This window comes from Callorhinus ursinus, unplaced genomic scaffold (assembly GCF_003265705.2).
Source record: "Callorhinus ursinus isolate GAN/ISIS: 27379988/994484 unplaced genomic scaffold, GSC_fseal_2.0 scaffold64, whole genome shotgun sequence".
NCBI classification, from domain to species: Eukaryota; Metazoa; Chordata; class Mammalia; order Carnivora; family Otariidae; genus Callorhinus; species Callorhinus ursinus.
Genome location: NW_027397126.1, coordinates 974,937 through 992,269, shown reverse-complemented (window position 1 = coordinate 992,269; position 17,333 = coordinate 974,937). Strand labels below are relative to the sequence as shown.

The window sequence follows — 17,333 nt, the reverse complement described above, 5'->3', positions numbered from 1 at the left end:
TGAAACAGCGCGCGCGCATGCGCCAGCGCCAGAGATCGCGGGAGAGACGCAGAGACGATGTGGGAGAGACGCAGCGCGCGCACGCCCGCGGGAGCGGCGGGGGCGGGGGGCGGGGAGCCCCGAGACCCCGAGACCCCGAGACCCCGAGACCCCGAGACCCCGAGGGAGAGCCGAGCGGAGGGCCCGGGAGAGTAAGAGGAGGTGCGGAGAAACTGCCCTCCCGCGGGCCAGGGCGGCGCGGGGGTCCCGGGGAGGGCGGGGTGACTAACCCGGCCCCGGGTGTTTCTTCCGGCCCCAGCACAGGCACTGGCCACGGCCCGTGCGGCCCGCCCGCCGCCGCCATGACGTCCACCTGCACCAACAGCACACGCGAAAGCAACAGCAGCCACACGTGCCTGCCCCTTTCCAAAATGCCCATCAGCCTGGCTCACGGCATCATCCGCTCGAGCGTGCTGCTCATCTTCCTCACCGCCTCCTTCGTCGGCAACATAGTGCTGGCGCTCGTGTTGCAGCGCAAGCCGCAGCTGCTGCAGGTCACCAACCGCTTCATCTTTAACCTCCTCGTCACTGACCTGCTGCAGATTTCGCTCGTGGCCCCCTGGGTGGTGGCCACTTCCGTGCCTCTCTTCTGGCCCCTCAACAGCCACTTCTGTACCGCCCTGGTGAGCCTCACTCACCTGTTCGCCTTTGCCAGTGTCAACACCATCGTGGTGGTGTCCGTGGATCGCTACCTGTCCATCATCCACCCCCTCTCCTACCCCGCCAAGATGACCCCGCGCCGGGGGTACATGCTCCTCTACGGCACCTGGATCGTGGCCATCCTGCAGAGCACGCCCCCTCTCTACGGCTGGGGCCAGGCTGCCTTTGACCAGCGCAATGCCCTCTGCTCCATGATCTGGGGGGCCAGCCCCAGCTACACCATTCTCAGCGTGGTGTCCTTCATCATCATTCCACTGGTGGTCATGATTGCCTGCTACTCCGTGGTGTTCGGTGCGGCCCGGCGGCAGCATGCTCTGCTGTACAACGTCAAGAGCCACAGCTTGGAGGTTCGGGCCAAGGACCGTGTGGAGAATGAAGTTGAAGAGGGAGAGAGGAAGGATGCGATCCGTGGCCAGCATGGAGGTGAGGTCAAGGTCCAGGAGGGCGGCGTGGAGGCCAAGGAAGGGAGCGTGGAGAGCAGTTCGGGGAGCACGGCCCAGGGCAGCGAGGGGGTCAGAGAATGCAGCTCGGTGGTGGCCGGGGAAGGCAGCGCGGAGGGCAAGGAAGAGGGCAGCCTGAAGGCAGACAAGGGCCGCACGGAGGAAGGCCAGTGCAACATCGACCTGGGTGAAGATGACATGGAGTTTGGCGAGGAGGCCATCAATTTCAGTGAGGATGACATCGAGGCCGTGAACATCCCAGAGAGTCTCCCGCCCAGTCGCCGAAACAGCGCCAGCGACCCTCCTCTGCCCAGGTGCTACCAGTGCAAAGCTGCGAAAGTGATCTTCCTCATCATTTTCTCCTACGTGCTGTCTCTGGGGCCCTACTGCTTCCTAGCAGTCCTGGCTGTGTGGGTGGATGTCCAAACCAAGGTACCCCAGTGGGTGATCACCATCATCATCTGGCTTTTCTTCCTACAGTGCTGCATCCACCCGTACATCTACGGCTACATGCACAAGACCATCAAGAAGGAAATCCAGGATATGCTGAAGAAGTTCTTCTGCAAGGAAAAGCCCCCAAAAGAAGACAGCCACCCAGACCTGCCGGGAACAGAAGCCGGCACAGAGGGTGGGACCGAAGGCAAGACCATCCCTTCCCATGATTCTGCCATTTCGCCTTGAAGCTAGTTCGAAGGCAAAGCTTGAACCGTGCACAGTGCAGAAACAGGAGCAGCTTTGTTTTCCGTGGACCGCCCCCAATCCCGGTAACGCCAACCCATACCATTTCAGGCAAAGGCCTTGCACACATCCTTCTCACCGCAAGATAGAGAAACATGTGGAAGAGGTAGGAACTGGAGTTTTCCCTTAGAAGTGTGCCCCTCAAAGCGCAGACTTGAGGATTCTGACTGAAATTTCCCCCCCCAAAAAAGTATTAGGCTCTAAATTTCTTAAAGCAACAAGGGCTATCCACTTTGGACCTGTGTCTGTCTCCCCAGAGCTACAGCGTGTCAGCTTTTGCTCTGAGGAAAAAGGAAGATGATGCCTGTGAACTTAAGGACTTTTAGGCCCTCAGGTCAAGAGATTATGGGTAAGGGCTACAGCCTGTGTTCAACTGAAAGAAAAGCAGCGGACCAAATCATTCATGGAGCCCAAGAAGCAGAACCCCCACTGACTGATCAATGTACGAGTCAAGTTCTAAACTGAAGAGACCCACGATCTGGTGTAAAGACTATTATGGAAACTAAGGCAAAGGGCATCGTGTAGTTAAAATACCAAGAAAGTTTCTAGGTCCTCGAAAGGGATCCAGAAAAGCAGAACAGGATTTTAGGGCATGTTTGAAATGGGAAGGTAGTCCAAGGGAAAAGGTGGAGAAATAACACACATCCATGAGGCTAAACAGTTGGCTCTTTTCCGTAAAACCCTGGGTTTGTGCTGGGGCTGGGACCCAGGTCATTCCACGCAAATGGAAAATTGTCAATTGACACTAAAGCTATTTTCTGTCTCCTATTCGAATAATAGTGAGACAGAAAGCATGCCACAATTTCACAGTTTTCCCTTTGTGATTGAATCGGGATGCTCATAAGAATCCTCCAAATCTCCTCTGCCAGTCACTTGTTCGGGGGTGGGGGTGCGGGGGTTCCCAAATAGGCCTTTTTGGTCAAACAGTATTTCCAGAAAAAAAAAAAAAAGAAAGAAACGTGACTGGGAGTGGCTAAAAGTTTACAAAACTCACACTGCCAATCAAGAGTGATGTGGCCATTAGAAATCTCTTTTGTGTCCGTGGGATCATAGACAAGTGACATGACCTCCACGTGGGGAGCAAGTAAGACGGGCTAAACATTTTCCTTCCTCCAGGCACACCCATGTGTCTTTTCCACCTGTGGCTCTCTCTAAAGCCTTTAAGCTCCCTGCAGATGTGGAAGAGAAATAGAAGAGAGTCAGAAATAGCAGAGACGGTGGTTTCACAATACCTGGCAAGCATCTGACCTATTTCAAACAATCCTAAGTGAAAGCATTCGGGTCAGACATATCCTAAGTATTGCTACTGAAATACATTGCTTTGGCAAAGACTTTACAATACCTAAATTATCCCCAGGGTCAATACAGAGGAAGGCTCTTTCACATCTCAGACCCCAAAATCACTTTGGGTCAGGATATGCCTGTGTATTTCTGAGGGCACAGACCACATTGACATGACCAAATAAACATGGACCCCCAAAATGGTCAAGACAGTGTTTTTGATCCTCCTGATGATCAAATGAAAGCAACTCCATGGCCAGTCAACTGTTCATGCAGAAAGCCAACATTAATATGGGTGGAGGGAGAGGAGGGGGTATTTGGTTGAAAACCGGTTCGTCGGGTGGTTGTACATAAAGATGGCCGTATTCAGAGTTTAGCCTCATTCTTGTGTGATTACCATGTCTATGTTAGAACTCAAATTTCATTCATGTAAAGGACCAACTCATTGAATTTTTTTATCTCTTCCTCCTCACAGATTCCAACATGAGCTTCTCAAGGGGGAGAGGTAAACAGCAGTGTATGTGGGCTATGAATAAGTCTGCGTGGAAACTTGGGATTGCCACGTTCAGAATTTAGGAAAGGAGAGGGGGTAGAGGCAAACGGTACTGAGCTGGCCTGTCGACTCAGTGTGTCCGTGAAAATCTTATCAGTTCCAACCTCATTACCCTGGAGCGTGTGGTAATTCTGACAAGTGTGGGCTGAAATTTCCCCTTGCACTATCCTTTATTTTTCTACTAAAATGTATAAAGTGAATTAATAGTCATAAATTTATTATACCAATTTATTGCCAAACTCTCATAGCGACCTGTCCTCAAAGGATAGCTGGGTGGAGAAATGGCCCGTGTGGCCAGGCCTCTTAATACGGGGGAAGGGTATCGCCTTGAAGGTCTGTCATGGTCAAAACAGTTCAAAGTAGCGAGAGCCTGTCCTTTGAGTAGAAATGCTTACCTGGGTAGGAAACAGGTTTTCCAACACACGTGTCTCCAAATATTTTGTTGAAACTGAACTTCTTGTTTTATTTTTTAAAGCTCAACCCCTTCAAAGTGTATCAGAGAAAATTGTTTGCCAAAATCCCAAATCAAAATGGAACCAGAGCCTGTCCGAGTGTGGTAAGTTCACTTAACAGCACACGCAACATTCTCCGGGCCACCAAGACTCACCAATTTCCTTTATAAAGTTCCTCTTTTCCCTATTTTAGTCATTGTCCGTTCTTACAGCAAATTGGATTTTTCAAAGGTGAAAACCTTTTGAAAATTAGGAGACTGGAAAAGAGGACCTTTGAATTAAGAGCACTCTGCTTTGCTGACATTTTCTACTTAATGAACAATAGGGCCTCTGGTTAGCTCGAGATAGCAACTGCTTCAAATTTTGTGCTATTTTGAATAGAACACTATCAACCTAATGAGGTTTTGCTGCACATACTGTTTTGTCATTTAAAAATCTGAAAGCACACAAAAAAGTCATCATTAGCCTCACAGATCCTCATGTGCAATAGCATTCCCTAAATGTTTTTAAAGGATGTATTCTTTTGCCAAGGCCACTTCATATGTGCAGTAAAAATCCCATTAAAGTACAGGGGCCAGACAAATCAGACTTTGAAATGATGTGATTTCCAATTTAATGATTTCCTTATTTAAAAATAATAAAGCATCTAGTTTGCCAAGGAGTCGCAGGTGCTTTCACTAACACACCAATTTCAAAAAGCTTGGGAAGGCAGTAATAAGGAGCAAGCCTTGGGCTTCCATGGCTTCTGTGATTCAAGGGTCCATCTTCTGGAAAACACCACAAAGAGCAGCTCCCTGCCTACCTCTTGCCGGCAGGCCCCTGCCTCCACCTGTCTCACTCCCCCTCCCTCCCCTTGCCCTGCTGGCGAGTCCCCTCCTGCACCCAGAGCTGACAGATTTGCAGGAACCTGGAGGCCCATGGAAGCAGGGAAGGAGAGAAGTGAAAGGTAGGAGTGAGCAGCAGTAAAAGGTATTTTTCTCTCTCCTCCCCACTCCAGTCCAATTTAGAGATGACGGGATATCAACTTCAAATTCAACAGGTAAGGAAAAGTGCCATTTTATAGCTTAGGAGGAGGTCGGCACCTCATTTCTTACCCAAAAAGCACCCAATACAGCCCATCTTTGGGGACACCTTCAGTCCTGTAGATACTGTCCACTGATTGCAGCAGGAAAAAAAAAAACACTAAAAAAACTTTTACCTATAAAATTATAAGGTGCCTAACATTGCCTTATTTTATACATAATTAGCCAATTAAGCTAAAGTTACTTCAAAAGATTTTTTTCATACTACCTTGAAGAATAATTTACAAGATTAAACTAGGCGTTCTTTCTTAGACTTTGCCAAAATGCTCTTAAAAATGTCTGAAATACACCACTTGGAAGAGAAGAATTATGCATCATCTGGTAATTGGAACTCTCCAAAATAAAACCCTCAGAGGTTGTCGGGATGAAACACAGAGAACAACAATTTAAACTACTGGACTGGTTTTTTCTCTCACAACTATCCTCCCCCATATTTTGAGGAAAAAAAAAACAAAAAACAAAAGAAGTGTTTGCCCCTCATAATGGTTCTTTTTGGTTGTTGTTTTTTGTTTTTGTTTTTGTTTTTTGCTGTGTTCCTCTTTAAGACAAACCCCATGCTGTCAGGAGAGGCTTCTCTAAGCAAAACGTCTTTTCCTTCTAGAGCAGACAAAAAGATTAAAGGAACAGTTGGCTGCCAGCCAGTTACCAAGATAAGGAGAGAAAATCTGGTCAGTCATGGCTTTTAACCCTCTCCCTCCTTATCTCTGTCTCTCTCGTTTTCTGTGGGCTGGACAGGTGCTCTTGACCCCCCTCAGAGCCCCTCCCAGCTTAGGCACGAGGAGATGGAAGCAGTGAGCTGCAGATAGCAGACCATAGCCTAAAACTTGAAAAGAAGCCCTTGTCATAAATTCTTTCCAGTTACTTACAAAGGATCTCTTCCTCGATGGCAAATGCCCAGCTTGTTTACAGCAGTCTTCTGCTAAAAGCAACAAGACTGGCTGAAGGAAGAAGTAGGAAAGCTGCAGTCCACCGAACTTGACCACTGATTGCCACGTCACTGGCAAGTTCACTGCTCTTTGGTAAGTAGAATAAGAATCCTCGAGGTAAAAATGAAGGCTGCCAGTAGGAATCAAATGTTCCCATCATTGCCTCCCAAAACTCTTAGATCTCAAAGTACACACACCAAGAGGAAACCACATAATTTCTACACTCACGAGAGGCTCGCTATGTTTGAAGACTCATTACTGGATCTCCCTTGTTCCAAACTGTAGACGGAAACAAGATTGGTTTTAGCTTGGTGCTTTAAAGTTGAGTGGATTCCCCACCATGCTTCATCTGTGTTACAACTTTAATGTTAAAAATTTGGTATTTTGGTCTGTTTCAGTGGTGTATTCCCTTCTGTGGTAGTTCTCCTAAATCTAAGCTGTAACTGTATATAAAATACCAGTGTTCTTGGAGATAAGGTGCTAGATATTAGATTGTATGTGTTCGTAGATAGTGTCATCCTCAACAATGGATAGTTCGTACATGTAAAGTTAATAAAATGCATGCAGAATTTCATGTGTGACCCACACCTTGGTCAGTTTCTGAAGTAGAACATAGTACATTTCGTTTTTTAAAATTTCATTTTTAAAGTGTATACTACAGGCTGTATAAGACGGCTCTTATACAGTGGGGTAGCAGGTAACAGGTGCCTTTCGTTCCTTAAATCCCTGGTAGTCTCTGACAGGGGAGAACTTATTCTAGTACAATTGATCATTAGTGTGAATTAATAATCTTGGCTGAAGTCCTCCCTGGCCGTTCTCCACAACATGCTTGGCACTGGTATGCCTGTTGTCCATTAGGGTGAATGTACAGAATGCAAAATCAAAAAAGACAATCCTTTCCCCTTCAAAGAGCACAGACCACAGGAGAGGCTATTGGAGTCCTGTTGACAGGATTAAAAAAAAAAAAATACTGTACTCTCAAGACCCAACCAGTACCTGACCGTGAACTGACAGGACACACATTTAGCAGATCTATATTGTGCCCATCCCTCTATGGCTAGAGCAGCACCCAAACCCAGAAAAAGGCTGCTCTGGGTTTTTCCTTTGATCGGTCGCCTGAGAGATGAGCTAGAGCACGGATGGGTAAATAACGTAGTGGGACTCCTCCGGGGTTCGCAGCTAAGGTGTTTGAGAATATTAGTCATGTATCAACAACATTTGCATCAGACGAAAAAGAGAGAACGATGAGTTTATTATATTTTAAAACAAAAATATGAAAACAGAAGACTATGTATATACGTATACCCTCATTGAGTAATTTCTAAAACTGCCTTTAAAAATCAAATTTTATGTGCTTTGAGACTGAAAACCATAGAAAGATGCATTCAGTCAAAAACAGTTCTCTTTAATATGTTCAATTTTGAATTTAAAATTTTCCTTTTCCTTTAAAAAAAATTTGTAATTTAAAAGTGCCTTTTCAAAGGATTGCCACATTACAATCCTGGGGCCAGGTTCCCCTTGGCACAACTTACCTTCAGGTGCACAAAAGGGGTGGGCTTTATCCTCCTGCCCCAGCAAGAAGAGAAACCCCTTCACACCCCAGTCAAATTCATAAATCAATACTGTTACATGGGCCAGTAGTCTCAGAGACTCTGCCCAAGGACAAGGTTTCATATATTGGTTGGTTTTAATTGGATCCTTTCTAAAATGGTTACAATGCATTTTTTTTTTGCCGGACAGGAATAATGGACTCCTGCTTGGGGAAGGCAGAGAGATTGATGTTTGTGGCTTAACTAAATATTATTAAGTAATGTTTGTGTTTCTTAAATAGGTGCTGTTAATCTTGTCCTTGGTATTCTTCTTAAATATGCTAAATAAAGTCTAATTTTAATGTGCGCATCTGGTTATTATGCTGGGCTCAGTGGGAAAACAGTGAGGGAGACACACAACTAGGTCCCCGTGCATTCTGTCTTGCTCGAAGGGAGGAGACAGGATAAACTAACTGTATGACATGGTAGGATGGAACATAGGGGCTCCAAGATTTCATACTGTGCTGCCCCAATACAAGAAATATGCAACAGGATGGGGGAGCCATCCTGATGGGCTTGCTGGAAGAGGGGCATGTGCCTCAGTCCTCTATGAATGAAAAGGATTTCAAAGTGACAGTTGGGTGGGCAGAGTAGGAAAAGGGCCAGGTGGTTTGTGGGGTTCCCAAGGCAATGAGGTCTGCCCAGGGGGAGGGGAAGGAGTAGCCTTCCATTTTAGGAAACAATACTGCCCAGCACCCAGGTAACCCCCACTGGGCTCCTGCCCCTACCACCCTGCTACCCATTACCAGGACACCTCCCTTGGCACAACCCAGTCCCAGCCACCTCAGCTCAGCCCCAGTTCACCAGGGTTTCCGGAACAGGAGGGCAGGCGCACGTTCCCTGAGCCCCAGGGTGAGAAATTTACACCTTGAACACCAGCCATGACATATGCACACACAGGACACAGACAAGACAGTCAAATATGTCTACAACATAAGAGCCCCCTAGTTCCTCCGGAGCTGACGTGCTTGACCTGCTAGTGGCTCTTCTGTCATCTCATCAGCAGTAGTTCAAGGAATTGCACACCTCGTGCTTCCCGAGTGGCATTCATGGCCCATGCTCAGAGGCTCAGGGAGCTATTAATCTCCGTTTCAATCAAAGTAAAGTGCTCTTCTCCATTTTTCACTCCAAAATCAAGCTAAACACTGATGTACACATTGTATTTCAAGATGTTCAAAGATGGCTGCCACGAGACCTGCACACAGCTGCAAAAATAAATTTGCCCTTCTATTTCTTTCTAATACTTATTACTGAAGTATGGGTGACCTACAATGTTATATGAGTTTCAGGTGGACAACACAGTGATTCAACAATTCTGTAGGTTACTCGCTGCTCCCCACAATGGGTATGGTCACCATCAGTCACCATACAACATTATTACAACATGATAGCTGTATTCTCTATGCTGTCCTTTCCATCTCCATCACTTACTTATTTTATAACTGGCAGTTTGTACTTCTTAATCCCCTTCACCTATTTCGCCCAACCCCCTCCCCCCCTCCCCACTGACAACCACAGTTTGTTCTCTGTACCTCTGAGTCCATTTCCATTTGTTAATTTTTTTTTTAGATTCTACATATGAGTGAAATCATATGGTACGAGTCTTTCTCTGCCTATTTCACTCAGCATAATACCCTCAAGGTCCAGCCATGTGTCACAAATGGCAAGAGCTCATTCTTTTTTTTTTCTTTTTTTTGAAGATTTTATTTATTTGACAGAGAGAGACACAGTGAGAGAAGGAACACAAGCAGCAGGGGTGGGAGAGGGAGAAGCAGGTTTCCCGCCAACCAGGGAGCCCGATGCGGGGCTCCATCCCAGGACCCTGGGATCATGACCTGAGCCGAAGGCAGACGCTTAACGACTGAGCCACCCAGGCGCCCCAAGAGCTCATTCTTTTAACAAATTTGCCTTTCGAGCAAACTACTACCATCAATGCAAACAGGAGGGCTTGTGAGCTTAGATAAAACTCCCAGGCAGCCAACCCGGTGGGAAGAGTCCCCTGAAGCTCACTATAACACTGCTTGGTTCAAAGTATTTAGAGGAGAATGGAATTGGTTCCAGTGAATCTCAGAACAACAGTTACTCCTCTCAGGCAGGGCCTAGGGCTCAGCCTGATTTTGAGACTGAGTGGGAGAAAGTGGAGAGGATCTGAAAATTCTATTCAAGACACACCTTTTGACCTTCTATAGCCACTCCCTCTCTCGCCAGTCTGCTCCAGGCCCCAGGCCAATTTGCCTGGGGTCTGAGCCCTGATCCTTCAATATAGACAAAGGCATCCTACGGGCTAGGTAATTACCTTCCTCCTTGAGGCAACTACTAACTTCCATTTCCTCCCACCACTCTCCTTCAGAATGCAACTCTCTGACCCCATCCCTCCCCATCCCAATCTCCCCTTCAAGAGCAACAGGGCTTCTTTGATCCCCCCACACACAAACAAGTACTCCTCAGCTTAAAGAAGGCTTTGAGAATGTTCATGAATTGAAGCTTGTGCATATACAGTTTTCAAACATTTTCCTCAAGAAGGCCAATATTGATCAATAAAAATGTATCACAGAAAATATATGATTTTCATGACTGCCTTCCCAAAATTGCAAGGTCAGAGAATATTTGTCATAAGAATTCCTGACATTTGGGGAGTTATGACACCTGACTATTGTTTAGTCAAAGCAAATAAATCCCAGAAAACTGGTTCCGAAAAGCTAAGTCAAACTTGAACATTCTCAGCCTCCAAAGGACAGCAAATAGAAAAAGACAACCAATAACCAGAAATGTGCAGATTTAATTAAGGAATAAGACAGCAGTGCCCGGTATTTCATAAACTAAACCAATGTGCAGGGATGCCTGGGTGGCTCAGCCGGTTAAGCGACTGCCTTGGGCTCAGGTCATAATCTCAGGGCCCTGGGATGGAGCTCTGCATCAGGCTCCCTGCTCAGTGGGAGTCTGCTTCTCCCTCTCCTCCCCCACCCCCATTCATGCTCTCTCTCGCTCTCTCAAATAAAAGCTTTAAAAAAAATGATGTGCGTTGTTAAAATGGTCATCCAGGGGCACCTGCTTGGCTCCGTCAATAGAGCAAGTGACTCTTGATCTCAGGGTTGTCAGTTTGAGCCCCATGTTGGACGTAGAGCTTCCTTTAAAAAGTAAATAAAATAGGGCACCTGGGTGGCTCAGGTGGTTAAGCGACTGCCTTCGGCTCAGGTCATGATCCTGGAGTCCCGGGATCGAGTCCCACATCGGGCTCCCTGCTCAGTGAGGAGCCTGCTTCTCCCTCTAACCCTCCCCCCTCTCATGTACTCTCTCTCTCTCTCTCATTCTCACTCTCTCAAAATAAATAAATAAATCCTTTAAAAAAAAAGTAAATAAAATAGGGGCCCCTGGATGGCACAGTCAGTTAAGCACCAATCCTTGGTTTCGGCTCAGGTCATAATCTCAGGATCATGGGATGGAGCCCTGTGTCGGGCTCCATGCTCAGTGCAGAGTCTGCTTAAGTAAGATTCCCTCCCCCTTTCCTTCTTCCCTGATCTAAAATAAATAAGTCTCTCAAAAATAAATAAATACATAAAATAAAATGGTCATCCAAATACAAGAGTGGAATACAGTCTGTACAATCCACGTAAGATAGAAAAATTCACATTTTACCTAAGATTTATTTGACAATAGTTCTGATGCTGTAAACAAAATAAAGAAAAAGGAAAAAAAAAAAACATTTCATCTGAAAAGCCCGTGTGCTCAGCTTTCATTTCATAAAGAAATGTGCCTCCCTTGCTCTAATTGCTTTCAATTAAACCTTTTTATGGTATCTTTTCAGGACAGTCTGACTTAGAATAAACCTGTTTCCAAACCAACCTGTTTTTTTCCACATAATCAGTATTTTGTGTCATACAAACTGAGGCCAATGAGATTTTTAAGTGATATATATTTAAAATGTGTAGTAGGAAGCATACACATATATCTCCATAGATGTTCATACAGATATAGATGTATATATTCAAAAGCAGCGGTGACATGCCCGGAAGCCTTTGGGGGACATTCTTTAATCCACTTTTACCACACTGTAGATTTTAGTAATAAACCAGAAACAGGAAAAAAAATCCAGTTGTCCCTGAAACAAAATGAAAAAGATCCTTGTTAACCAGAGACTATAGCAAATCAAAGTAGCTTTCTCAAAAATGCAAAGCATGTCAGTTTTGAGGTGGACTACTGATTCTCTAAATCTCAGGACTCCCACATTATCAAACAAAAAATCACCAGGCTGTCTTGTTGAGCAAAGATGAGCAGTGGGGCTGGATGCAGCCACCTGCAACAGGGTGTGAGAATCCATTTGATTGAATGCTGCAGGTCTCTAACCAAAGCAAAAAAAAAAAAAAAAAAATGAGTAGCTTAAGTTCTCTATTTCAAAAAGGATACAAAGAGGTCCAAGGCTAGTTTCTAATATAATAAACTTGGTATAACTTGCTTCAATTTAGAAAATGTAACCATTATCACTTGATGTAACAAAAGTGGCAATAATCTATTATTTACTTGTATATTCAAGACATAAATTAGTTTTATAAATCAAAGTTTTGTCTTATTAAACTTGAGAAATATCCCATTTCTGGGGATTTATCCTAAAGAAATGAACCCGTAGGGGCACTTGGTGGCTCAGTGGGTTAAGCAGCTGCCTTCGGCTCAGGTCATGACCTCAGGGTCCTGGGATTGAGTCCCGCATAGGGCTCCCTGCTCAGTGGGGAGCCTGCTTCTCCCTTTCCCTCTGCCTTCCCCTCCCCGGCTTGTGCTCTCTCTCTCTCTCTCTCTCAAATAAATAAAATCTTAAAAAAAAAATGAAATGACCCCATAGAAGAAAAAAAATTACATGCAAAAAAGGTGTTCATAATACTATGATTTATAATATTGAAAAATTACAAACCAAATGCCCCCCAATAGGTGACTTAGCTAAATGATGTACTAAGTGCTCAATGAAATAAGATAGTCATCAAAAATGACAAATTTAAAGACTATACAGCAGCATGGAGCACTCTTTATAATATGGTGTTAGGTAAGCCAGATTGTAACTCACCAGTGTGAACACTGTATACATTTAAACCCATGCACTAGATACAGAGAATGGACCAAAGAAGATACCTTTATATGTAGGGTGATACAATTCTGGGCAAATTTTTCTTTAACATAGGATTTCATCGATGTTCATGTTATAAAAACAATTCTCAGATGATATTATGGTTCAATAACACAAAGAAAACTCTAATAGGAGTCTTCTTTTCCAGATCCTATAATCTAATGGGGGTAACTCAAGACAATTCAATCGTCTAGCAAAACATGTTAATCACAGAAGGCTTTAGGCAGGGTTTGGTCCCTTTTTCTTTGCCAGTTTCCAAGCTATCCAATATACCATCATGCCACCTCCCTCCCACCCTTCAAAGCTCCTTGTCAGGAGTCAGTGTGGTATAGTGACTAAGACCATGCATGGGCTCTGGGAGTGACATAAACCTGCTCTTTTGGTTACTAGCTGTCTGATCCTGGGCAAGTGACAATCTAGCCAAACCTCCATTTTCTCAGCTGAAAAATGGGGATGATAATACCTATTCCCATTTTAAGCTTCCTTTTCTGAATCCAACAACTTCAAAGGTTCAGGAGATGACCATGTGTAGCTAACACATGTCTCTGAATCTAAGACATTCCTGATTTCAATTTGCTGCATATTAGCCCCATACACTACTGAAATGTCTTATGAATTCTCAAACTTTTTTAAAATAATTTTTTATTGTTATGTTAATCACCATACATTACATCATTAGTTTTTGATGTAGTGTTCCATGATTCATTGTTTGTGCATAACACCCAGTGCTCCACGCAGAATGTGCCCTCTTTAATACCCATCACCAGGCTAACCCATCCCCCCACCCCCCTCCCCTCCAGAACCCTCAGTTTGATGCTCAACTTACAATACTCAAATTGTCTCCTACCCGAAACACAAAGCTCCATCAACTCTCACACTGTTCTGATAGGCAGCTGAGCTAAGTCAGCTGACTCTGGAGTCAGGCAGACACTTAGCTATAGGATATAGAACAAGCTACCCATCTCTGGTCCTCCTAAGTGAAAAGGAATTCTATCCCCCACCCAACTAATGGGACTGACCTGAGAGAAAAAGGTAAGATACATTAGGGTGCCTGTCAGAGGAGCTAGCATTCGTGTTCTGATCTGGGGCTTGAAAAATATAGTCACATGGGGCTTATTTGACTAGTGTGGTAGTCCTCAACATTGCCTGTACCCTGGCATCATCTAGGAGGATTTAACAGCTACTGTTGCCTGGGTCACATCCCCCAGATGTGATTGATCTGGGATACAGCCTCAGTATCAAGATTTTTAAAATCTCCCCAGGTGATTCTAGTATGCAACCAGGGTTTCAGAGCCTCTGGTCTAGCCTGCCTTTCTGTCCCCCTCTCTCCCTCCCTCCCTTCCTTCCTGTGAACGAACATCATTAAGTATAAAAAGAGGTGGGGAAATTTCTCTTCTAAGGGCCACTGAACCACACAATTGAAAAGCAACTTAAAGGATCTGGAAAAATGGAAATATTTTTTTCTACAACCCAATTGCTTGTACTACAGTTTGTGGGTAGAAAAAGAGATGGGCCAAAAAGGGAGAGAATGGTCACTTTGGTGTCTCTGTCTACTTTTGCCTCAGGTCAGAGAAAATACTAAACCAGTACTAGAAATGTCCTAGTTTCTTTCTAAGCTTCATAACCTTTTATCACTAGGTCAGGTGATGCAGGATCTTGATGAGGCAGCCCAAGCCAAGCAGAGAAGCCCATTTTTCCCCTTGTCCTGGCCCTAATTGCAATTCTCTAAGGTAAAGAATGCACAGCCTGATCCTGGGACTGCTCTCCAGTACACATTTCTTCTGAGGCTTTCCCAAAGTAGTCATTATATATGCACACTTAGAAGAAGAAGAGGAAGAGGAAGAGGAAGAGGAAGAGGAAGAGGAAGAAGAAGAAGAAGAAGAAGAAGAAGAAGAAGAAGAAGAAGAAGAAGAAACTAGCTAAATAAAACATTTTGAAAGTCTACCAAATTCTACTTGATAGGATCAAACCTTTAAAGAGTCTTTCCACAGCCACTGTGGGGGCTGTATTCCAATACACATTAATCTCAGAATTTGCACCAGTAAGACATGCAGACAGAAGGTTTTCTTAAAGTTGGAAGGAAAGCCATTACACAAAGGAATAAAGAGAAAGATTGTTTGGAGAAAAGAGTCTTGGGGGCCTTGACTCCCTTCGGCCATATTTGATTCAGTATTCATGAAGCACTTTCTCTGGGCCCGGCCCTTGCTGGGTGGGTAATGAGGAGGACCGAACAGGGCTCTTGTAGGGAATGATCTCAGGTGATGGCTATCCTACACATCTCCACTGACAAAGACATCACATTCTCTTCATCTCTCATCTAGAAAACTCCCTCGGCTCACCTCTGCCTCCAGTCTCTCTCTCCAATCCATCCTGCACTTGGTCAGAGTGACTGTGAGATTTCCAAAGCACAAATTTGATTGTCATGCCTCTACTTGCAAACCTTTAATAGCTCCCCATGGCAAAAGCACTCAAACCCCTGAGTGTATCAGAAACCTTTTAAGCTGTTAAAAATAAACATCAGCAAGGATTCTGATTCAGGGCTTTGGGATGGGCCCTGGGCATCCGCTGTATTGGTTTTCAATCATTTCCACAAATGAATGCGATGCACGCCCACGTTGGTGTCAGCTCATAAGGCCCTCCAGGACAAGGCCCCAGCCTCCTCCTTTAGGACTTGTTCCTGTCACTCCGTGCCTTAAAATTTCAAACTCCAGCAGCCCCAAATTACCTACAGATCTCCCCATACCATGCCTTGCTCATCCTGTCAATTCCATCTTCAAACCCCAAGACTCAGTCTTCCCTCAAGGAAGTTCTATCACCTTCTCCAGCATAGCTTTTTCTGACCTCCTTCACCCTCCCCATGCCGGGGCTGGGCGCCCCTGTTCACTGCTTTCACAAAACCCTGAGCTTCATTTTTAGGCTCCTTGCCACAATGCGTGGAATGATCAGTTTTTTTGTTTTTTGGTTTTTTTCAAGATTTTACTTATCTAGGGCACCTGGGTGGCTCAGTTGGTTAAGCGACTGCCTTCCACTCAGGTCATGATCCTGGAGTCCCGGGATCGAGTCCCACATCGGGCTCCCTGCTCAGCGGGGAGTCTGCTTCTCCCTCTGGCCCTCCCCCCTCTCATGCTCTCTCTCTCTCATTCTCTCTCTCTCAAATAAATAAATACAATCTTAAAAAAAAGAGATTTTACTTATCTGAGAGAGAGAGAGCGAGCGAGCATGAGCAGGGGGAGAGGCAGAGGGAGAAGCAGGCTCCCCGCTAAGCAGGGAGCCCGACATGAGGCTCGATCCCAGGACCCTGAGATCATGACCCGAGCCGAAGGCAGTCGCTTAACTGACTGAGCCACTCAGGCGCCCCGGAATGATCTGTTTAGAGGCCTTCTCTCTCCAGACTATAGCTGTGAGGCTAGGGGTTAAGGCTTACTCAGTTTTGTACCCCCAGTGCTTAGCATGGTGTTGAGCACATTGTAGGCAGATAACAAAAGTTTAAACTGAACTGTTTGGATAAACTGCATAGCAATGTAAGCTCCATGAAGACAGAAATCTTTATCCCTTTATATGAAGTTTTGTTCACTGCTAAAGCCCCGGCCTCTAGGGCTAGTGCCTGACGCACAGCAGGTATTCAATATATACTTCTTGAATGAATGGCAAGGATTTGGAGAGGGCATCACAGAGAAGGTCCTCTAAAGTTGGACTCTGGGGTATTTGAGGATGGGAGACAGGTATTCCAGACAGAGCGAACAGTACCCATAAAGGCCTGGAACAATTAAACCCTGACAGTTGTAAGGAACAGTGAGAACCATGGCAGAAGGATTGGGACATTAAGGGTGTATGACCGAAGAATTAAGGAAACATCGGGTGTTTGGCTGGCTCAGTTGGAAGAGCACATGACTCTTGATCTCGGAGTCACGAGTTCAAGACCCATGTTGGGCACAGAGATTACTTAAAAATAAAGAAACTGAAAATATTCTTTAAAATATTAAAAGAAAAAGTAGAGTTAAGGAAATATCAAAGAAAGCATATAGGAGAAAAGACTGCAAAAGTAGGTGAGAGCCAGGGAGTGAATGCTAAGAAGTTGGGATTTGATTAAGCAGGCAGCTGGGAGCCAGTGACAATGCATAAGATGACCAAATTTCTATTTCATGACAACGACAATGATGATGATAATAATGATGAGGACGATATGTGTTGTTTACTAAAAATTTCTATGCCTGGCTCTGGGTTAAGCGCTTACACATGCGATCAGATTGAGTCGAAGTCTCTGAGCTAAGTACTAGGACTCTCCCCATTCTATAAGGAAAGAGGGCCTCAGAGGGTCTGTCGACTTGCCTTACAACATCCAGCCAATAAGCAATTCAGATGGGACTCAAAGCCAAGTCTTTGTTCTAGGGTAGGGAGATCAGTACGGGCTGAGGTGACCACGAACTGCTTTGTGCAGAAAGACCGCAGAGAATGAGCAG

At 45.2% G+C, this 17,333-nt stretch overlaps 2 protein-coding genes across 2 annotated transcripts in view; one reads left to right on the top strand and one right to left on the bottom strand.

Annotated features, from left to right (window-relative positions):
- The first annotated feature begins 341 nt into the window (after nucleotides 1-341).
- GPR101 (G protein-coupled receptor 101) lies at nucleotides 342-8,037 on the top strand. The gene has a single exon (XM_025861526.2). It carries the CDS (start codon nucleotides 342-344, stop codon nucleotides 1,818-1,820), a length of 1,479 nt encoding a protein of 492 aa, XP_025717311.1. The 3' UTR covers nucleotides 1,821-8,037.
- A 3,619-nt stretch (nucleotides 8,038-11,656) lies between these two features.
- The window catches only part of LOC112815509 (transmembrane 9 superfamily member 2-like), a 78,644-nt gene continuing 72,967 nt past the window's right edge, over nucleotides 11,657-17,333 (bottom strand). Inside the window, 1 exon segment of the mRNA XM_073885663.1 lies at nucleotides 11,657-11,859. Within this exon segment, the coding sequence (XP_073741764.1) occupies nucleotides 11,802-11,859 (58 nt within the window). The 3' untranslated portion in view covers nucleotides 11,657-11,801.